The sequence below is a fragment of the Vespa crabro genome, chromosome 7, assembly GCF_910589235.1.
Source record: "Vespa crabro chromosome 7, iyVesCrab1.2, whole genome shotgun sequence".
NCBI lineage: Eukaryota > Metazoa > Arthropoda > Insecta > Hymenoptera > Vespidae > Vespa > Vespa crabro.
In genome coordinates, this window is record NC_060961.1 from 4,601,944 (window position 1) to 4,627,195 (window position 25,252).

General features: G+C 33.0%; 1 protein-coding gene across 6 annotated transcripts in view; it reads right to left on the reverse strand.

The window, feature by feature from the left end:
* Positions 1-25,252, reverse strand: part of LOC124425766 (potassium voltage-gated channel protein Shal) — a 96,386-nt gene that overhangs the window by 15,222 nt on the left and 55,912 nt on the right. For 5 of the 6 annotated variants that reach the window (XM_046966601.1, XM_046966599.1, XM_046966598.1 and 2 more), the window contains exon 4: positions 17,071-17,223. In XM_046966601.1, the coding sequence (XP_046822557.1) occupies positions 17,071-17,223 (153 nt within the window). Of the gene's footprint in view, positions 1-3,341; positions 3,393-17,070; positions 17,224-25,252 lie in introns of all 6 variants that reach the window. The other variant, XM_046966600.1, reaches the window with a different exon arrangement.

A 25,252-nucleotide genomic window follows, 5' to 3' on the forward strand; every position in this document is an offset into this window, starting at 1 on the left:
AAATCGTTATATAGAGTGATAAATAAGACTCGTCCTGATGGTCGAATTATTTTTATAAGCGGACATTTTGCTATAGAATAATGTCCGTAAATACTTAAATGAAATGACGATGACTTTCATTTCATTGTCCTATTCTAAGTCTACACATGTCACGATCTATTCCTAATTTATAGTTTCATAGATTTCTTTTCGGTAAAATTATGGGTAATAAGTTTTACAATTAGACATAATAATAGGGCATTATAAATATTTACGATAAAATTCTGGATAATAAATTCTACGATTAGATATATCGTTTTAATCTCTATTTCGTGCCTTGTTACATGAACGTCAGAAAATTATTTTTACTCACGTAATCCTTTACTGTGTTTCGTTGTCTTTCGACAAAACCTTTCGACTTCTGACCTACAAATGTCAAGAATTTTTCGAAATAGGCCAGCTACCTGCCTGTTTTGCGAAAGGAGAGATGCGAGAACTTTAAGTTCGTAGTACGAGGACTCTCGTGACGTTCTTATGACACCTGTCAGTGCTTTACGTACTTGTTACACGACATACTCGTCTATAGCATTACGATGATAACTTACATTGAACCTTCAGACATCATAATGGAAGATCAATATTCTTTGAACGATCACAAATGATATATAAACGCGTATGATTTAAAGGAACGTTACTACTTCTTGAAATATTTCAACCATTAGTTTTGAATCTAAATGGATGAATAATAGCGATAAAACGTAGAACATGTTCCATTTAATCTGTAAATTTATAATTCGAAGGTTACTTTTCCTTTATAAAAATATCGAACATAGATTCGAAACACTAAAGCATTTTTATTCTTGAGAATCTATTTCAAGCAGAACGAAATAAAAATTGTACGAAAAATAATCAAAAGTTTGTATTATTCCGACAGTGACACGATCGAATAATCGAAGAGATTTATAAAAAGAAGCAAAAGAGTCGATCGAGAACGAAGAAATTTCTGCGTATTTCCTGCGCGAATTCTTTGTCCTATTTAAATAAATGAGTATCGGTTGAGTGGTATTAAACAATGAAACGTTCTCAACAATTGCATACTTCATGATTAGCAATTAAAGCATATATCGTTTATTCTCTCCTCTCGTTAGGAGAACACCTAACGTGAAGTGTTATTGAAGAAAAAACATAATAATAATAATAATAATAATAATAGTAATAATAATAAATAATAAAATAAAGGAAACTATGAAAATGGGCGAACATGTCGAAGAAATAATAATAAAATAAAAAATACTTATTGCAAGAATAACTTGATATGAGAATTACTTAACTCAGGAACATCAATGCTGTTTTTTCTCAGACATCGCAATGAGAGCACGAAACGAAATTATTGGAGATTCCCATTTTTCTTTTTCTCACCCCAATTTTTTTCCCCCGTTTATGTACATAAACGCACGGGCACGTACGTAAGTACTTACGTACGTATGTTTGCGCTATATTTTAAACTTGATCCAACATTCGTAACGTTCGTAAACAAGTATGAATAAAACGGACGTATAATAAATCGTCCGATTAACGGAGATAGTCGGAACGTTCTATAAAATTTGTGTCCAACGGTAATCCCTAACGGTTCCCCACTTGGAAATATTTCCTTTTAATCCTCAAAGGATAAAGAAGTTCTAATTATCGTGATTAAAAAAACAAATATAATTGTATTCACTTCGAAATGATTAATTAGTATGGGCAATCGATCATAGATAAACGTTGAAAAAATAATAAGAATACACGTAAGTACATTAATTAATCAGTATAATGAAACATAGTTCCTCACCGTTGGAACACGAATTTCATAAGACATATTATATGTATATATATATATATATATATATATATATATATATATATATATATATATATTTATATAAATATATATACAGATGTGGAACAATAACAAAGTGCCAACAGTAAAAACAACAAGTTAAACATTCCCAACTATAAATCGGCTATAGCAAAAAGGTTTCGTAATTCATTTTTAGAGGTGAGGAACAAAAGAACAGTCATTTGTACTTTGTTAAAGAAATCTTACCTTAAACAGGAGGATACATTTTCTACGGGGTGCACAAGTTTTTTTTTTTTGTAAAGAGACACGTTTTTATATATTTATATATTTATATATATATATATATATATATATATATATATATATATACATATATGATATAGTATATACATATATCAGAATATATTATACTTGAAATGTATATGTACACGTGTGTGTTATCAACGTCCGGTTCACTGTATAATAGAAAAGAAACAGGAATATCCAGACATCGTTACTTGTCTCCCTACGATCACAGCCTTTTGGAAATTTCTAATTTATCAGCTCGAGAAATTCATATAGAATTATAACTATTTCACAGTGACACTTTTGAATTACCAACGATTTAATGTTTTCAAGGATCTTAATTATATGTTGATTGATCGTTCAAAGGAGTATATTCAGAACGTGCACATGTACTACGAGACTGAGTGACTAACTCGTAATTAATCTCCCTCTCACGTGACAGCTCAATTCCAATAAAATCATCGAAGGATAGACAGGCCATAGATTAAATTTTCGTTTATATCAAACGATTACTTATATGAATTTTCGAACATATCCTTCGCATCCCTTTTGGAAAAGAGAATTAACTCGATTGTGAAAATATATCTAGATGATATTGTTGGATGTACTACTAGCGATATTCAAATGTGGACCACTGCCAGTCTTCGACGATTGACCTGTTGAGCGTTAATTAATCGACCTCGCAAATGTTCGTCGCTACGATAAAGTCGTTACTGTTTATAAACGACACTTATAAAGTATAACGTTATTCCCTTATCATTGCGATAGTAGGGTATTTGCCAAGAGAGAAATGAAAAAAAAAAAAGAAAAATAGATAGATAGATAGATAGTTAGATAAAACTCGATTATGACTCCATTTATCATTTGACACGGCTGTGATCGACGCAGGTAGACAAGGTACAACGACTACTCGGTAATTAATCTTCCCCTTGTGGTGACAAGGACGCGAAATACTGTTGGGGATCGATGAAAAACGAATGATACGGAATAATAGGGTTGAGAGTAGAGGTAAGGGTAGTGGTGATACTGGATTCGCGGACACTCATATATTTCTAGTGGAGAAGCTGCAACGAATTCGCTGCGACAGCGGCAGCCTCCACCGCTTTTCTTTTTACGAGGAGACGAGGGCTGGATGGAACGGCGAGGGTCGTTCAAACGTGGTGCTCGTTACTGGGTTAACGACGAGAGGATCGACTGAGCTTTTTAGACGGACACTTAAGATTCAATTTTGTCTTGCCTGGTTGATCTGAAGTGGATGCTCCACTACAGGCTCCTGCTGTTCCTTCGGCTATGCATTATTCATAAAAGCAACTCGTGTTATACATTATAACGTAGATTATGCTCCGGTTAATTCGACGCGATGTCATCGTTCTCTCAACGATGACTTTTTCTCTTTTTTCTTTTATTCCTTATTTTATTATACATACTTTCTTCGCCTCAAGCGACGAATTTTATCGCAACGAATGATATGACTTATTCGTGAAGATCGATATGTTTCCAACGATATTTCGATGATTCTATATGATAGCGATGCAAACGAATTTGAAGATTGACAAAAACAAAAAGGAAAAAGAAAAAATAGGAATTTTTCAAGTGAAAATTCCACATATCGATATTCAGGACAAGTTATTTTGACAACGTCAAATAAAATATAGATATCTATATACATACGTATGTATGTATCCGAATGTAATTCGATATTCAAAAGTAGAAATAGTAGAAGTATTTGTTTTAAAGATCGAAGCCATAGCTTTCGTGTATGAGTTTCACAAAAATTTTGTGAAACGACATTGAAAAATAACATTATCAAAGTTTAGTTATAGCCAATGGCTATGGAGACGATGATGACAACAATTGTAACGCTCGCAGCTGTGCTTTCTACATTATCGATCGGTTAATTAAAAATTGGTCAATGAAATAAACCATAAGAACGCTCTTACTCAATGTTAAAATATTCATTTTTACGATTTATGCGTGTTACGAAGAGGCGATACAAACTTTTACATTATTTATATTAAATTTTTATAAAACAACAAGTAATAATAATTATGAACATTATAATGATACACATCAAAGATAATCGTTAATTTTAAATAAATTGTATATACAAAATTCATTTCAAAATTTTTAATATAAAAAATTCATTATCTTTCTCGAAAATTAATTCCCCGTTTCTAATTAATTAGATATAAGGACCCTAATTGAAGCAAGTATTATCCACAATAGAAATGTTGAATATCTGATGATCTTATTATAAATGATCAATGATTCAGTGATACATTGATATAATAATCCATCCATGATACGATTTAATATAAAATATTCTTCTGCTTTATTAAAATAATCCGATATAGATAAACATAATAGATGCTAAGTATTAGACAAAATTATTGACTATTCGTTTTAGCTTTTATAGAACTTTGTGAATGATGCAAATAAATATTTTCACTTTGCATGATTTTCATTCGTCGTCCGAAAAAGTGGGACAAAGAAAACTCGTTAAAGCAAAATCTTGGTCACAATTGTTACTTTTGTTATTTCAGAAAATACTTATAGTTCGATCTTCGTTCATTTTTTTTTTTTTTTATATTCACGATTTCAATGATTTCAACGATTTCATTTAAGACAGTTAAAACAATCAATGAAACGTCTTATAATGTCCTCTACAATTTCGTTTCGATCGACCCTACCCAATGGAAACATTTATTCGATCTTAAATGCTTTCATTGTTGAAAGTTTGAGAGAGAATAATTAATGCCCGGTCGAACTGCGAGATTTATTGAGGTCTTGCCTTGGCAGTTCTGACACACAAAGCTCTTCGCGATAATTTAATTGCCACCCCTGTGATCCAGTTCTTTGAAAGCATACCGCCTTTGCTAACTAGAGAGGATGCAGAGTGCTGCGTCAACGATGGGAAGAGAGAGAGAGACAGAGAGAGAGAGAGACAGAGAGAGAGAGAGAGAGAGTAAGAGAGAGAGAGAGAGAGAGAAAGAAGAGAAATAGTCGTTTGCTATAAGACATAGACGTCGTTTTCATCGGTACGCTTTTCACCCTCTCTCTACGAGTCGATGCACCTGCGACCCGATTTTAATCGGAGAAATTTTGCACCTTCGTGATTGCTCATACAGAGTAACGTATGGAAAACGAGCAAACATAATAGAAACTAATACGAATAACATATCGAGTATTCGTTTTAACGAATCTGTGTCCACGTGGAAGGGAAAAAGGTTTGATAGTCAATGGATTAGAGAGAAGCGAGCGCAAAGCGGAGCTTAATGAATACCTGAGTTACCGAATCACTCTCATCCTCTCTCATTCTCTCTCTCTCTCTCTCTCTCCTCTTCTCTCATTCACTCTCTCAATGTGCTCACACGTCTCTTTCACCCTTCTCTATTTCTATCCCTCTTTCTCTCCGTTTCCCTACTTTGCCCGTTCTCCTCTTTCTCTCTCGCTTTCTTTTTTTCTCTCTTTCTCTCTTTCTCTCTTTACCTCTCTTTATCTCTCTCTCTCTCTCTCTCTCTCTCTCTCTCTCTCTCTCTCTCTCTCTCTCTCTCTCATTCTATACAGTGAACCTCTTTTCTTCATGTCTCTATACAGAGGATCAACTAGAGTTTTTGAAATGAAGGAAAGGAAAAAGAGCGAACCCGATCAAAGTGCCGTGCCGTGATAGAGCGCGTTTATGCGGCCCGCCGAGCTGGAGGTAAAGTAAGAATTTATTTGAATGCTTTGAAAAGCAAATTTCTTAGACGTTCAGGTGCGCCATACGTCTCTCGGCTTTTACCTTTAAAAGAACTTTTTTTCGCTATCTCTACGACCCAATAATGGAATCGAATAAGTCAAATATGTCGTGTGTTCCAATTTGAAATCCTTTTTAGAATAACCGTCGAAGGTTCTGCGAGAAGTGTGACCTTTTATTTTTAGATTGAGTTCGTTTAAAATACAAGGTGGCCCATTTAACGTTGCAATTTCATAAGAATTTTTCATTTTCGACAATAATTGTGTTCAACGATTAAAGAAGAAATATTTTCATTATTGATACTTTCTTTTTTTTTTGCCTTTCCCGAGATTCATGAAATGTTCAAGAGTTTTCCCGCATAATAACGATAAAAAAAAGAAAACATTTCTTATTCACTTTCAAAATAGGAATAAAATTATATTTTTATAATCCTTATATTTATGAATAAAGTTCCAAATATTTTAAGGGTCGGTTAAAATTTTTTTATCAAAGAAAATAGTTCACAAATATAATATAAACACTTACTACTATTATTCAGGTAAAATATCGTAAAAGTTCGCATGACGTTCTCTTTGTCATATTATGCATAATGATTTAAATAAAATTTATTTCTAAATAGATGCTTTGAAAAAAAGAAAGAAGAAAATCGAGAAGAATTTAATTCTCGATAATTCTTTGTAACTCGGATTAATGCATATTCATATATATCAGGATTAAAGAAAATATTTATGCGTTAAACGGACGTGTATCGAAGAAAGGTGAAAAAAAAAAAAAGAAAGTATGATTTTATTTGAATACTGTAACATGTTAGCTCCTTGGAGAGTAAAAAAAGAAAAGGCGGAAAAGTGACGGTAGCTAGTGGCTCAGTCATTATGTGTTTTCCCTCTCTCTCTCTCTCTCTCTCTCTCTCTCTCCTCCCCCACTTTTTTTTCTTTTTCTCACCCTTCGTTTTTTTTCTTTTTTTTTCCCGATTCACGGCACATTACTTTCACGTCTAAGGCGAGATCAAAAAGAGGTACATAGATGCAGTCAGAGAAAACAGAGGCTAGAAAAGAGACAGAGAAAGAAGAAGAACGATTTCTCGACATCGCTCCCAAGAGTCGCCAGGAAAACCATGAAAACGTATAGGCTCTCATATATTTCAACGTATTTTCGCGAGAGTTGCAGCGAGAAAAGAAGACAAACGACTTCGTCGTTTGTCCCTTTTGTCATCTCTTTCTTCATCGTGCAACGTCTCTACGAACGTGAACCGGATGCATTTTTCTTTTCTCTTTTTCTTCCTTTTTTACGATGACGTCATGGTGGACAAGACGAAAAAGTAAGACACCTTACTCGAAGATATATACACCCTCGTATTTCAATGTTTTTATCCAAGTGCTACGATTTAACCTGTCGAAAATTCAACTCGAGGACATGCTCAAGAATATCCCAATGAAAGTTTCAGTATTTCAAGACCAAGGTCTTACCAACTCTTTCATATGTATAATATATATATATATATATATATATATATATATATATATATATATATGTTCGAGAGCAAAAATAAAGACAAGAAATTAAAGTGCTGAAAGTGTTTTCCTATAGGAATGAATATATGAATTTCATCGATAACATATCGATTAAATATTTTTTTTTATATCACAGTATAGAAAGATCCTTTTGTGACGATTAATTTTATATTATTTTTATCATCATCGAAAAAAGAAAATCAAAAGAAAAAGTCAAAGATAGCAAAATTTAAAGAAAGAGAGAGAATGAGAAAGGGAGAGAGAGAGAGTGAGAGAGAGAGAGAGAGAGAGAGAGCAATAACGATTGTTAAAGTAAACTAAGGAGGTAAACCAAAACCACGTCTAATTATAATAGGTAATATCTAATTCTGTAGTACATTACTCCTTTAATTAATTTCCGTGCGACAAGGAAGTAATATCGATTAGCAACATTGAAGTGCAGGAAACTTTCGAATCAATAATTATAATCAAAAGGAAAACTTCTGTCTCTTTTAAGTACAAACGTTTTCGAATGAAATTCTCCTTTAAAAAGAAGTAAATTAAATTCACCGGAAACAGTCGAAGAAAAGTTTAAAAAGATTTAAAGTAACATGAAACGATTAATCGCTAAAACGACGAAGAATGTTTCTCTTTTCTTTTCGCTGTTCCTTTTATTGAAATAAAAGAAAAATGTTTTGTTCTTGCCATTTCAAATCTTACAGGTCAAACCTCATACAGACGCTTTGTCTTTTCCTTTCTCTTTCTTTCTCTCTGTCTATCTCTCTCTCTCTCTCTCTCTCTCTCTCTCTCTCTCTCACACACACACACACACACACACACACACATATACACACGCTTGTTCACTGTGCTCTAATCACGAACAGCTCTTTCCCTTATTACACTAGTTTCGAGTAAATCTCTGGATGACCTGCTTCCGAGCAAACGGCTGGTATGGTGATGAAATGAGGGACAGAATTACTCGCGAGTTTCGTCATAAAGAAAGGATCTTCTCCGAGCAGATTTGCGCACTGTTGGATTCTCGTATTTGTTCTAAACAATATCAAATCTCGTAACGTTGTTTTCCTCTTCCTTTAACAATTAACAAACTATAAAGATTTACGAGAAAGCCTTCGTTAATATTAATACGAATTTGTCGTAAAACTTTGGATAAGTAAGAATAGGATTAAATCGGACAAAGATAAACTACGTTAAGATATATTATTAAAAGAAAATATTAAAATCGATATGGAACGCCGTTTGAATCATTCATATACAAAGTACACTCAAATCTGTTCCCGAAGTTTGATATATAATACATAAATCATTGTAAAGATACACGTAGTACATATGTATGTATATACATAGAATATCGCCTCTTCGTAGTCACGTGTAAAGCGTAACGTTCGATCGATAATAATGCATAGCGTGCAGATGGGACTCACCATTCACGGTGTGTAACCTAAATCGCACGTGTATGCATCAATCGGCGTGTACGCGAGCACAGCTACGACACATTGTCGACGTTTACGGTGATACCGTTCGAGATACGTACGCATAAAGACGTTTCCTATTTTTTTCCTTCCTGTGAATATTTGAGAAAAAAAAAAAAAAGAAAAGGAAAAACAAACAAACAAACAAACGAAACGTTCGGAATAATTGATTATTTTGCCGTCGGAATAAAATATTAAGTTAGAAAGAAAAAGTTCCCGATAAGTTCTTTAAATAAAAAAAGAAAACATAAAAAAGTAAGCAGTTACGCGTTCACCAAAGACAGGACTGTCTTCTTTAAAAAAAAACACGTTGTTAGTTCGAGTTTGCGTTTCGTAAATATAAGCTATGCCACATACGTAAGGCAAATGTAAAGGCCGTTGGTATCCCTAAGGTCAAGGCAAAACGTGTTACTATAGAACGTTCTGCTAGTCGATATCTGTGCAAGGATGACCATACATCGGTTATATACATGTCCATGACTCTTTGGCGATCACATTGGCATATATACAAATCATGTTGTCCGTATGAACGCGCGAGTGCTATTTCTGTCAACGCAAGAAAGCACAGAAGATGATATTACTTCGATGGGTTCCTCTAAAATGGTTCAGCTAAATTCTGCTAATGATCTGGTATCACGTCGTATTATACGATACGTGATACGTCATTCGAAACATCAAGGATATTTATAATATTTTCTTTCATTTTTATTTCTTCTATAAATGTAATTGAGACTTATTAAGAGTTTAAAAAACAATGTCCGAGATTAAAAAGCATCATAATGGCCGATTTAACGTTTCAGATAAATTTCATAAATTATCTATTTTTATAAAGGTATTATAAGAGGATCAATTTTATTTGTAAGTTTTTTCTTTCTTTCTCGACTCCGAAGACCTTATGTTTCGCGGACAAAGGAAAATCAATAAAGACCTCCTTTAAATTCTTATTTTTCAAGCTCATCATCAAATCGTAAAATTGTGTAAGAATTCGTTCTTTATTTGTTCAAGCGTTATTTCCCTCTTATATTCAAATATATTTATGTATATCATTTAGAATCGGAATGAAGAGCAAGTGAAAATCTTATAAATGCACGCACATTAAAAACAATACCTCGTCGGAGATTGAAAAGATCTTTGTGTATGTGTGTTTTCTTTTTTTTCTCTCTGTTGGTTTATCTTTACATTGAGATACGTTAATTATTTTATAAGAGCTTGAATAAGCGAAAGTGATATTTTCTCGTATTATCTTGTCTTGCAAAAAATGAGAACCCGAGCGAATCAGAATGCGAAATTTCTTTTGCTTTTTCACTTTTTCTTTTTTATCTTTTCTTTTTTCTTTTTTTCTTCCTTCTTTTTTTTTCTCTTTGCTTCTTTCTCGTTATATTTATATATGTATATTCTTTTGTCATCTTTGATAACATATCTATGGTTTAGGCCGCGCGTTAAGAAAGAGAAGTTATAATAGCGTATTTATATGTAGCAGGAATGTGCCAAGTAAGATATCTAAAAAGAAGAAAAAAGAAAAAAAAAAAGAAAAGAAAAAGAAGAAAAATTACGGTCGCGATTTTATTCGCGATAACATCAAATATATCACAAAATATTTGTTTATTAGTAATTCTTTAGGAAGTACAAAAAAAAAGTGCACGTTATCGTTCTCTTCAGAAAACAAAAATCGAATATACTTCGAGACTGGCCGACGTCGAGTAATTAATTATTATTCTTCAGGATAATAAATTGTCATTGGATCGTTTTCATTTATTAAAAAAATTAATAAGAAATTAATATTGATTAATACATGATATATAATGAAGCGGCATTAATTTTGTTCTCTTTTCTTTTTCTTTTTCTTTTTTTTTTTTTTTTTTTTAACAGGCTTATGTCGATGAGACGAACAAATTTAAAAAAAAAGAAAAAAAAAAAGAAAAAAAAAGAAAATACTTCTCATCGAGACATACTGCATTTATCTGATCTCTATTATCAAACATCAATCTAAAATATTAGAGCTAAGTGAATGCAAAATTTAACTGGACTGAAGGAGAATTCATTAATCTTCGCGTCCCTAAGTTAATTTCTTTTTTTTTTCTTTTCGTGAAAAAAAAAACTCATTCGGCTCCAACCAATCCCGAAGAATCGATCGAGCGAAATCGCGACCGTTTTCAGTGCCTGAAGAAAAGTATAGAAAGGAATAAAAAAAAAAAAAAAAAGAAAAAAAAACGATAAAAAAATGAAATAAAATATTCTTACGAATACCGGAAGTCGATATATATATATATATACCGTAATCACGATTTTTATGTACATATCGTTGTGTAAAACGAACGTTCGTGAACACACTGACTGTGTTTTTTTCTTTTCGTGACTATCTCTATCTCTATTACTATTTATTATTAATTATTTTATTAATGTTATTATTATTATTGTTATTATTATTATTATTATTATTATTATTATTATTATTATTATCGTTATTATCGTTATTAATATTAATTATTATTTAATCATTATAATTCAAAACGGCCTTTCTTGTATCGTCGTTTCGATTAGGATTTTACCTAAGAAAAAATAAGATTTCCTTAAACATCTATCATTAGGGCCATAAGCTCGCACCTTGGTCAACCTTCAATCGTAAAAAAATGCACGTAATATCGAAATATGAAGGTTAAAACTTCGCTTCTTCTTCATCACGTGAAACTCGCGCTCGTCATTTTTTTCTTTCTTACGTACGCTCATTCAAGAACGACATTTATAATCCAAACGCCGAAGCGAACGTGAAAGATGAGAAACGAAGCTAAAAAAAAAAAATGACGAGTGATTATCATGTAGAAAAAAAGATAAGTCTTTTTCCTGGAATTCTTCCATGTTTAGAATAAAATCGATTGCGTGCTTTCCTTTTCCGTTTATATATATATATATATATATATATATATATATATTATTTTTTTCTTCTTCTCTTTTATTTCTTTTTTTTCCCTTTTTATCTATCTTTTCTTTCTCCGTGCATTTTTCTTTCGTCTTCTATCTCTCACACGTTTCTTTTTGGTTTCTTTTTTCTCTTTACCGATCAGAGGAACGTGCCGGGAGAGACGTCAAGTGTAATAGACGATATGTAAAATGACGCCTCTCTTTTATTTTTTTTCTTTTTTTGTTTTCTTTTCCTCTTTTCCTCGATTCTTTCTTCTTTTTTGTTTCTTTTTTCTTTTCTTTTTTTTTTTTTTTTTTTACTTTTTCTTTTCGTTAAATACTTCGCGGGGGGGGGGGACAGACAATGCGTCTTATTCGTCAGGCGCGAGCTCTTCTTTTCTTTTTTTTTTTTTTTTTAGTTCCTCTTATCTTTCTATACTTTCTGCATATATATTTTTTTTCTTTTTTTTTTTTTTTTTTCGTCGTATCTTACGTCGATCAAGTAATATATAATTTAAGATATGTGTATGTTATGTATGTACTTGTATGTTAAGAGGCTAATGATACTTGTCATTAGATGTACATACGAGAAAAGGGTGATAGGTACGAGCTCGAATAGGATTCCGGAGTGAAGACTAAGTTACCTAAATTGGAAGACTTAGGACTGGGCCGATGAGCATCGAGCTCGAATACAGGGAAACTTTCGTCCTGTGGGATAGGAACGATTCGCCCGGTGATCAAAAGAGAAAGAGAGAGAGAGAGAAGAGAGAGAAAATCGTTGAACAAAGTCGACTAGTTCGAGCGTAGTCGAGTAAAAATTCATAGCGATTTTCGGATGCGTTAGAAGAACTTGGTGCGATAAATCCTGTCATCGGTATGCTTAGAATATGTCGTATCTCATGTTTATATATGTACGTTATGTATGTACGTTATCTATGTATATGTTTGAGCATCGACTCGTAAAAACCAACGAGAAAAAAATTGCCGCCTGCAACGATGATAGACATTATTACGGATTCATCCAAACCATTCGATCGATTCAACGTATGAAAAAACCATTTCAATCCATTCGATGCCACGTCACCTTCCTTTCATCGACCAAACGCGTAACGCAAAAAGTGAAATAAAAAGAAAGAAAACGAAAATGGAAAGGAAAAAAACAACGAAGAATTGTGATTACGATGAATTGTGACGTGGCACATAGTTATGCGAAATAAATGGATTTTTACATCGATGTACTATTTTCACTTTCGACACTTTTCTTTCAACCTAATATAAATGAATTGAAAAAATTACTCTCATTTTCTCATAGAGATAAATTCTTCGAAGAAAAGTACTCTATAAATACTGTGTAATTATTACGAGTTAGTTTAATGACTTCATTCGTACATACAAATATCTAATACTTCACCGTTCTCATCTTTAACAGAAATTTCACAGGAAAATTTGAAGATAAATTTCGTGCAGTAAAGCGTGTTTAAGACACATTACCGAGTTGGTTCGCATGTTAATCAGCAATTAACGCGAACGAGGATTCAAAGAAAGATTAAAGAGAGAAAGAGAGAGAAAGAGAGAGAGAGAGAGAGAGAGAGAGAAAGAGAGAGAGAAAGAGAGAGAGAGAATGATGAACTATTAAAAACTGGCTTCCATAAAAATGGAGATACGAGAGAAGGCACGATTAAGGAGTTTCGATGAGGTCTTGTCCTCGATCTGTCGAGCGACTAAATCATTTATCACTTCTCATTTTCCCTCGTTAACGGAGGCTGATTTACGAGTCGATATACATACATCGAATCGCCAAACATTCCAACCGACACGTGTCTAAACCGACCGCTATCGTAGCTTTTTTTTTTATTTTCCTACGGTAAACATTTGACGCTTCAACAAAGATACGATCGAACCAATCCGAAAGATCAATCACTATACGATCCAAACGATCTTTATTATTAGTCCTAAATTAAACCATTACACGCGTAATAATTTGAATTCCGTGCATATATCAATATTATTATAGATCTTTTTAATAATACATCATAAAAATTAATTAATATCTGATAATTAATATCATCGTTAAATATAATATATTCTTTTTAATAATATATCATAAAAATTAATTAAAATCTGATAATTAATATCATCGTTAAATATAAAATATTTCATCAATTTTTGTTCAATATTCACGAAATTAATACTCTACCAAGGATTTCAAAGGATTCAAAGAGAAATCGATATAACTTTGATCGATTTGTTTTTCCTTTTTGAGTAATTTTTATGAAGTAATAAGAGACAAGTTTAAATCAACATCTCTAAGATTCGATTTATTACGAAAATAAATATAAATAAATTTAAGAACGTAAAGGATTGTATTACACAAGAAACACAAATTTACAACGATCGATTTCCCTTCAGGAAGAACGATTTACGAGTCGATGCTTTAGTCAAACTTTCAAGAACGATCTTATCAAGTATCCAAGGATTAGTTTATCCATTCTACAAGACGCAATCCAAATTGGACTCTCTCAAGAGCAATGTCAGACGACGTGAACGGATTGCTCTAAACGTTAGAGAGAAAGAGAAAAAGAGACGTACTTCGAATTTGGAGATTCAAAGGGAAGACAAAGATAGGGATAAACCCGACTTAATCGACGAGAAGACGTTCGCCGCGATCGAAGGTATAAATCAAAGGACGTCGAAACTATACTCTCATGAGAGTGACCTATTAAACTCCATCATCGTTGTTGTCGAAGGTAAGCGTACCGGATCTCCGTGGCAAAGTTTAACGAAAGGAGGAGAAACTTCGGCACGCATAGAGAAGCTCCGACTGTCTTCCTTATCACATAATTTCGAAGAACTTTAGCACTGGCTAGTCCCCACAAGCTTGCTTTCTCCTTGCTTCGTTCTTATTTATTTTTCCAATTAAAACTTTGCTTTCTATAAAAGAGTTCTCTTTTCTAGAAAGAGTTTCTCGGTAGAACAAAAGGAGATAGATATCTTATTCGAGTAGCGTTCGATAATATATGTGTATATAATTCATATATATATATATATCACGCTTAAATGTAACATTTTAATTCAAAGAACTCATTAATTGAAGTTATCTGAACTTCAATCTCGGTCGTTCTTTTTTTATCTTCTTTTGTTTTCCTTTTTATAGATTCGTCGCGTGAATCCGGTACGTTCGCATTCGAATCTATGTTGAATATCTACGACACTGATTTAGAATTCGGTACGAAGTCAATTGAATTCGTGGAATAATTAATTTCTAAAGTAGATCCCACTCCCGATTTCATCAATGAACTAGGAGTGGCAACAATGAATATAATTTTTTTTATTTATTTTATGCATATATATATATATATATATAATATATATATTTTATTAATTTGTGTATACGTGTGTTGAATAATCTAATTAATCTACGATAAGTTTGATAAATCCGTCTCCGATGATTATTCTCATGAGGGAATTCGCTAGAGAAACGATGAAACGATTTTCACGATTTCGATTTCAGCAAGAAAAATCGTAAAGATTAGGAAATGTTCTTTACTAGTAAAAGCGAAAAATATTATTTCTTTCGAGAGCACCAATTCATAACGCGAACTCTCAGGGCAGTGCTTAGGGAAACGGCTGATCGTGAATCGAGTCTGAGAAATCGATGAGACGATTCATTCATTTATTTTGTTCTAACCATAGTGAATGAGATGTCTGTTCATCGCCCATCTTTTTTTTTTTTTTAAATAAGATTAAACGTCTCTTTAAATTTATTTAAACTAAAGTTACTGTTAATGAGTATGTATCGTGCTGAAATTTTATTTTGCCCTTTTAAGAATCTCTATCAAATTCAATATCTCATTTGAAATGTCTAACAAAAAATCATTATAAATATATCAAATTTTATGTTCCAACAGTTCGATAATAAACAGAAAATAAAAATCATAATAAAATGAAAATACATGAAGTACTATTAGAAATATTTACGTTGAATATATAAATATAAATATATATATATATATATATATATATATATATATTTATATTTATAAATTATTTCAACTACAACTCAATTTTCTAATAGAAAATAATATTATATATCAATCGATAATAGTTCATTGTTTAATTCAATACGAAGGTAAAACGTACGATATCGATAGAAAATCAAATAAATGAATGCATATGAATTAGAGCAAAATATTCAAAATAATATGATTCGGGAAACAATTTATTTTAACAAATTATACTTAAAAAAAAAAAAGATGCGCGATACCAGTTCACTTTCTGTACACATATGTATTCACACATATGTCTATATATAGCAAAAATCGTTCATCGAGTATTACGTGGTCGACCGATTAACGACCACCATGGTCATATTATTGAAAATAGAACGCAATCGAAGAGAAGGATGTAGTGACCACGTGCGACGCAGTAGAGAAAGATAGAAACGGCGTGTGAGGGAAAGAGAGAAATAGATGACAGAGAGATTCACCGAATAGTGACGCTCGATTTTGGCATCCCCAAAAGCGACGACAACGAAATTTTGTCGTCGCACTTGGTTTCCGTCATATGGCGTGAATTTACGCACGTTTATCAAATCACCAGTATGATCATCGTGCTGTTGGAACTTCTCCATCAACTTGATTTTGCAACTAATCCGTAAAATTCGTGTCACCGAGTTTAGAATCTCGTTGAGCCTTTATATCTCATTATGACGATAATTAACGGATACGTTCTCGTTCGAAAAAAATTCAATAACCTAATGAGAAATCTAAAATTATTTCAGTATCATCAATGAATCAAGGATTAATGAATAATATCCTTTATCAAGAGAAAAACAGCCAACGATGAAAGTTAAACTTTCGGAAGAAAATTGATGAACAAACGATCGAACACTTTTCTCGAACATAAGAAAACTGCGCCGCTTCCTTTTGTCTCATCCTGATCGTAAGTCTCTATTATTAATTCTTCGCGAGGACATTAAAGATGATAATTATTCAAGGATCAGCCTATAATCTCGTGTATTTCGTACCTTGTGAGAAGGAAGGGAACGCATACGTTAGAATAAGGGATCTATTTTCTTTTTTGCTTCATTTAAAGAAAAGTATCCGTAGACTCCCATTGAGCTAGCTCGGCTCACACCCTTGTCTCGTTGTATGGGCTCGAAGTGCTCGTGCCTTGACGACGTCTGTCCTCGCCTGGAAAATTGAACGCGACATTCGGCACAGTAGTAGGATCTACTAACTGGCTAGCCTGCGGATTCTGGCAAGTCGTCTGCGATTGGTGAGAGTGGGAGGAAGATGAGGGTGGACCCTCGCTTATCGAGGTCGTTGAGGCGAGTATACGCCGACCGCGTACCTGGTAACGCTGAGGGTAGCAGCGACCGCAACAGGACTGCAGGAGGCCGCCTCTCGAGGCAGTGCTGTGGGCAGGTGACGTCAATGGTGACGGCGAACCTGGCCTCTTTGGGGCACCATTATAGGGCACCTCCATTTCCACGAACTCGCGATCCTAAAATCATAATAAAGTTTTTCATTTTTAATCCCTTCATTTCCTTTTCTTGAACTCAAATATATAGAGAATATCTCATTTAAATACACCCTAACATCCATATAGTTCCCCTTGGCTTCACTGATATGAAAAAAATATTACAGAATTGCCCGATTGAATAAATTCAATGATGATATATAAAATTTTTTTAAACAAATATGTAATGTTGGTTGTTGCTTTTCAATTCGTTCGTTTAAGTTGATTAACGTACGTTATACGATACGTAGAAATAATACATAGAAATAATACGTAGAAATAAAGAAAGATATGTGTACTAACAAATAGAAAAAGTATATTCAATAATTGCAAAACATAATCCAGAATATGATGGATCCTTTTTTTTTTTTTTTTTTTTTGAAACATAATTCATTGTCGATAAGATAGTTCTTTGTCTCATCATGATTTAATCGTTAACTTGTAAGATTTTTCGATAAGATGTGAGAATAAATTTCATAAAGTTGACTCATTGATATGGAAAGGAAATGTAAGATTTTATTAAATGTTCTAACAATGTCGCTCCTTTGAAAAAGGATCGTGGTTGATGGAATTTTTAACGATATTAACTACTGTGCTCGTCGCGAAGGAAAGATAGGAATGACGTAACTTTTGAACTTTTAGAATTTTTGCAATTCATTGGAAATTACAAACACTTTATCTCCGTGTAAATCGATATCTTTTCTGTGGTAAGCTGAATCATCATTTCTAACTTTGGAAGATTAATATATAATAATAGTTTTCTAAAATAATGTGCTTTATATTCCACGAATCGCACATTATAAAATATAGATAATCTTCCTAAACGTAGTAAGTCGGCGATATTGATCTATAAGCAATGTTTAAAATCGAAAATATAACGAGGAAAAAATTTCATTCAAAAGTTACGAGATTTTTATCGTCGATCAAACTCGAGTATTTAGAATAGTTGATGCCACGATGTAAGGGAAATTGCTGACCAGCTTGAATTATGTCCTTGCAGCAAATCATGTAGCACGTCCTCATGTAAAACAGCTGTTTCCCGTTATTCCACGAAATTACGTATACATACCTAAACACAACGGGATAATTTCATGGCGAAATGAAGCCAAGGCTACTCTTTTGCCAAAGAGAAGGAAAAAGAAAGAGAAATAGAGAAAATTATAAAAAGTTACGAATTCGAAGATACTTTTTATCTGATGGAAGATAACATATCGAACATATTAATCTCGTTTGATGTTTAAACATGAGAATTTTGTCATTAACATAAAAACGATCGAGAGATAAGAAGATAGAGTCTTTCTTGAAAGACTCATGGATGGCTTTTAACGTCGACCGCTCAGTCTGTTCAGAAAAGAAGACATTTTTGAAACATTTTGCTGACGAGATTGTAGCGCTTTTCCATTCTGCGGAATCAAATCTTTACCAGGAGCTCGGAAGGCTGAGAAGGATATGATTCTCGCTTGAACGATGTCGAGATCAGTTGATAACTTCTCGTATTTTCGCATTGGAGCTTTCTCGTAGGATTTCTACGAGTATCTAAGGTATTTCGTTCTCTCTCTCTCTCTCTCTCACCTCTTTTTCTCTCTTTTTCTCTCACTATCTCCTCCTCCTCTCTCTCTCTCTCTCTCTCTCTCTCTCTCGCTCTCGTTCGTTCACTATCGGAATAAGTGATGAACTTTTCAAATTCCAAAGAAATAATTTTACATACCTACATTCGAATGGTACTGCGTCTATGGAAAAAAAAGAAAAGAAAAAAATTTCAAGTAATGCCATTAGTCGTACATTTAATCGGAGCAAACGTATCGAACTGCAAAAATTAAAACCGATAGCGTGGCTTTCTAATAAAATCGATCGGTAAGTTTTTTATCTTGAGTTTACAGCAACGAAGGAACGTGTACCGACGTAGCTATCCTGCCCTTAACCTCCAGTTAATATTGATCCTCATCGTGGCGAAGAAAAGTATTATTTCCGCCTTTAAATTCCGTCCTCGTGAAAATATATTCATGAATTTCCTTTCTCCGAGTAGCGTTAAGATATTCAAATGTCTTCTCTATGTACAGGGCGTTTCATCGTACGCATTGTTAATTCTTATTAACGATATCACAATGTCCCTTTTTTTTCTTTTGTTTCCTTCTTTTTTTTCTTTTTTTTTTCTTTTTTTTTTTTTTATTTTTTTTAAACGTCAATCTTATAAAAGAAGCTTTTATGATAAGTAAACAAAGCCTTTCTCTACCTCGAGTGATAACTTCGATTTTTTTAATCGGTATATGTTTTCTTAATTATTAAATATTAAATTATTATTAATTATTATTATTAAATATTAAATTAATCCTTATTAAATTAAACAAGTTTTGATTTAAATGTTTCTAAAAATTTCACTTTTATCAAAAGTTATAACAATTTGAATTTTTTGCAGTAGAAATTGCTTTTCAAATTGAACAGCGTAATCCAATAACAATGTCAATAATTCAATAACAATGTCAATAATCCAATAACAATTTCAATAAAATATATCGTTAAAACGATATGCTTTACATCTATGTTGAATCAACCATTTAAGATTAACAAAAGTAATTCATTTTATGAGAATTCGTGTTTCCAGTATTGTAAAGTGTAAATTCGTCTGAGGAAAAAATTGTTTCCAAGAAATTGTTATGAATTAATTTTTATTACATCCAATTGCAAAGCTTGACACATTGAACAACACCTATCATTCTTAATTCTCGATAGAATACTCGATAGCCATTAAAGTTATGCTTCATTAAAATCGACGAAACAGAAACTGCTGTCTAATTTCATTATTTCTACTTATTTGTCTCGTGTTTGTATACGAATTGATTGCAATTGTAGCCAGCACAATAATAGTGTCATTGTCATTTGATCATGATGTCAATTGTTATTTTTTTTTTTACTTTATTTAGATAACATGAAAAATAACGAGCGCTTAAATTTCATAAATATATTACAAGATATCAAATTATGATACCTATGATGAAACATCCTATATAAAGAAAGAAAGAGAGAGAGAGAGAGAGAGAGAGAGAGAGAGAAAGAGGTAAATTCGATATCGGCAATCTGCGAAATTATTCACGCATACAGTATTCTCAGCCCTTCTGCCGATAGGAGCTACGAATTTCATTCTCAAAAGAAGTCGGATTAAACTCGTTTTATCGCGGTAGACTTCACTCTTTCCGTTTCGATTTCTCCGTCTCGTGTTAAGGAAAAAGAAAAAAGTACGAGAAAGAAAAAGAAAGATATATATATATATATAGAAAGATAGATAGAGAGAGAGAGAGAGAGAGAGAGAGAGAAAATAATAGAGAAAAAGAGATATTCAAACGTAAAAATAGAACACTCAGTTTCAGGAATAACAACGGTCTGATCGGAAAAAATTTTACCTCTCCCTCTCTCTCTCTTTCTCTCTATTCTACTCGTTATTTTTTTCTTACTTCGCATTCACGTATTTTCACGTATTTTCTATACAAATTCGAATTCGACAAATTTTTTTCGGAGAACGATTCGATGAAGTCGTAAACAAGCGGAACAACGAATGCACACGAGTAAGAAAATCAACGGAAATACGTATACGAGTATATGGCATCGTTAAAAATTTCATCGAATAAAACAAGAAACGAGAATTTGTTTACGAGATCCAAGCAATTGTCGACGTGTGACATGGAGCTATTAAAAAAAATTGCGAACTAGAAGACGTAAAGATATGACATTCGTAAATCCAAGAACGCCTTCGTTGTGGCTCGTAAATAACTGGTTACATCGAGTTGTTTCCGGCAGCGTGACCCTAGTCATAGAAAAATGTCGTACTTGCCATGACCTTTTACACGCTTGTGACGCTTCTTCTCAGTCTATCTGTCTCTCTCTCTCTCTCTCTCTCTCTCTCTCTCTCTCTCTCTCTTCCTCTTCCTCTCTCTTTCTGTCCCTCTATTGATAGGAGAACTTTTAAATACCTCATTTCAAGCGATGAATCACGAAAGACCTAGACAATTTTATATTTCAACCAACGACACTCATTTTCCATTCGAGAGTTTGAATCGTGAATGTTCAGACTGTGAACACACACACATATACAATATTCTTGAACAATACACTGTTATCTTTTATATACTATTGCAAGTTTAAAATTTCTAAATCTATATTCACCAATAATAACATTTATTAATGATAATATCAATTCAATTAACAAATAGCATCAATTAATAATCATTTATTGATGTTTATTGAATAAACATTTATTAATTGATGTTATTTGTTAATTGAATATTTATAATTTTTTTTTTTTTTTTTTCTATAGAATAAGAAGTCATTTCACCGTCCATAAAACGATATTATTTAATAAATATATTTACTTTAGCATAAAAATTTAAAAACTCTTTTCAGCATTGAACAGGGCTTTAAATTTCACCTTGATGTTCATTAAAACTCATTAAAATTAATACCTTCCTTTGACTTTTGGAAAAAGGCTTTCATTTTTTAAATCACTTTAATAATGTAAACAAGCATGAACACTTTTCTAAGATGGCCAAAGATTTCAAAGAAACGGATGTCGAACAGAAAAAGATACGATTGATGGATTCACGTTGGAGCGTTCGTCATACGTAAATACAGATGCACTATCCAAAAATGGCTGCAGGAGTGAATTTAATATCGGCCAACCGGAAATAAATGTTCAGGGTAGAAAAGGTTGGAAAGAAAAACGGAAAAAAGAAAAGGGAATGGAAAGAATTGGAACGGAGAAATGAACTGGACAACGGGCTACGGTTTTATCGGGGCAGAAAAATAAGGACGAACTGAGAGAACGAGCAACAAAGCCTGCTTCAGAATCTCGACTCGATTCTGATTAATACGGTTCAGCTTAGCCTTTAGTTCGAAGAGTAAAAGTATAAAAAGACGTACAAAGATAGGCGTTGAATCATACGAATGACGATCGTATTAAAAATATCTTAAATCGTGATTAAAAAATATCTTAATTATTGAAAATCGTAAATATTGTTTGAATGAACGATCTTTATAATATTGATTTCTTTGACTAAATAAGCATAATCATTTCGTCGTTTTATCATGTTCTTTTCTTTTTCTTTTTTTTTTCTTCTTCCTTTTTTTTTTTGACGTCTTTGCTAGATATTTTTAATAATTCGAAACAAAATATATCTTTGGGCAAGATAATGAAGTAAAGAGAGATCGATTAAATGTATACTAACTTAACAAAACGATCTCGCATTCTAATTACGTAGAGTAGATGTTAGAAAAATCGGTGGGACACTTTTAACTGAGGCAAAACGGGAGTTGTCAAAGGCCCGTGCTTTCCCTCAACACGAGGTAACTTTGAAGCGGCCTTTACAACGACAAAGTCATTCAAAGACCCTCCTCCTTCGTTTGTCTTCTGTGCTATGATGATAACCGAACGAAGCCGAAGCAAGTCGAGCCAAGCCGAGCCGATTGAAGCGGAACTTAAAACCGATCGCAACGTGCTTCTTCCACGACGATTGCGTTCGATATGCCACGCCAGATGGAAAATTCGTGTCCCGTGACATGACGACGACTACAACAACGACAACGAAGGGATCTCCCCGGCTTTATTGTTGGATATCCTCTTTACATCACGCCTTGCTATAATTAGCTTCGAGGATGACGTTTCCCACTATCGACGGTGAGAGAAAATCTGAGAATTCTCTGATAATATTCGATCGAGCGCGAGCATGACCCGGAAGAAATCAATACACGACCTAAAGATACCGATTGGTCGCATCTGCTAGGTCGACGAGTGCAAGAGAAATAGAAAGAAAGAGAGAGAGAAAGAGAATTTATCGAAAGGATACGCTACATTCTCCTTTTAACGAACCCAGATTTACCAATATCGTCGCTCCTAATATCGATTGGTTATCTAAACTATTATTCAAACAATTACGCGCACGCGCATAACATAGATATATGGTTTATTAAAAATGACCTATCCTATCAAATGTTCCTAGTACACGTGCTCTTTTATTATTTCATAAAAATTCATTTTTATAAGGCACTCATATTCCGAATATGGCATACACGTAACCAATGCAAAATCGAACGAATTCTTTTCAAATATTTCACGAATCTTTCCGATAACTTTTATACCTTTATATTTGACAAGTTTACAAACTTAAAAGGGAGAAGTTTATGTATATGTATACTTGTGAAATAATATCGGAACTACACGAAACGTATTTCTATTATTTCACGAATTCCTTGTTCTTCTCTTTATCGTTATCGTTTATTCTTGCTTTCGTTGATTTAAAAAAAAAAAAAAAAATAAAACTTTATTATCTGTTTTCGAAAAAGTTCGACAAAGACTGAAAAAGAAAAATGACAGAAATAGAGACAGATAACGAGATCATAGGCTTTGAATCTTGTTAAGCATTCTTGAAGCGAAGGCCGTGCCACAGTTAAAGGGTTGCAAACACGTTTGTGGCTCGTCGGTGGCCCATTCTGGAGTAGTAATGATCGATCGAACGATCGAACGATCAAGAACTCGATTTACGATCGTTTACCGCTTCGTCCCTGTGACGATGCAATGATGAAAGCATTGAAGTGTCGTTATCTCTCATCGTAAAATCGTTTTGAAGAAACGTGAAGTGGAAAAAGAATAACATTATTTGGAACAAATTTCTAAGTATGTCCTGTTAAATATCTATGACATTATCAATTCAATTCTATTAATATTCATCGTTAGAATGAACTTGCAATTAAAATAAGAAACACAAGAGGAAGAAAAATTTTTAAATTTGATACGAAGAAAAAATTGAACGAACGTCACGTCAGAAATATTATTCATTCGATCTGTTAATATTTATATTTTAAAGATCGAAAAGAAAAAAAGAAACGTACTGTATAAAATGACACAAAACAGCACGTTAGAATATTGCACGTAACAAAAAGTTTCTAAGAATGTCAATTCACATTAACTGAACAAAGAAAAAAGGAAAAAATTGAATTCGATGCATTCAATTGTAAAAACCAAAAAGAAAAAAAGAAAAAAAGAAAAAAAGAAGAAATGGCATTCTATTGAGGGAAGAAGAGTCGTCGGAAATACGTAGAGAAATTTTTTTCGCTCCGAAAATGTCAAACAATAAAAATAGACACGTAGAAATGGATGATAGAGGTGGGTGGACCTCCCGCGTGAGTTTCGAGAGAGACAGTTAAACGTCGGCAGGAAACATCGGAATGCTGAAACGCACCGACCGTATACAACGAAGCTCAGAATGTAAGAGAGGAAGTGGAACGACGCGCCTCCAGGCCGTGTGCTCGGTTTCTGACGCTTCAACAATGGTACCCGGAATCGCATTGCTTTCTGGGTTAAGTACACGAGACGACTAGGAAAAAGAAGTGGAAATAGGAAAAGAAAACGTGGTAGTTGGACGCAAAAACGTGCGAATGGATACACAAAGCTATAAGTATCTTGATAAACAAATAAATAAAACAAATGAATATGATAAACGAAATGGTAAACAAATATGATAAACAAATAAATAGTCTGGTAAAATAATGAACCTTACATAATTGGATGTATCATTATAAATTCATTTAAATCATTCTCTCTCTCTCTCTCTCTCTCTCTCTCTCTCTCTCTCTCTCTCTCTCTCTCTCTCTCTCTCTCTCTTTCTATGTCTATCTCGGATTTGTAATTAGATAAAATTAGTCAATTATTTATTAACTATCCGAATAATTTCGTATTTTTCGGACGAGCCATGGAATAAAATAAATTCAAACAAAAAATCGTTATCTCATTCGTGCGGAGATAGGTAGATATTTTAATAATGCTGAGAAAAGAAGATAGTACCGACGGGAATGATTTTAATATATTCATACAGTTTAAGTGCGGAAAAAGAAAAAAATTCACTACCACTTTTATTCATTCGAGGGAACGATAATTGAGAAATAAACGTCTTTGTTTTTATATAAGTAGTATAACTTAAAACCCTCATAAATAATTCCAAACCGTAAGGGACGAATTCATCGATAATAA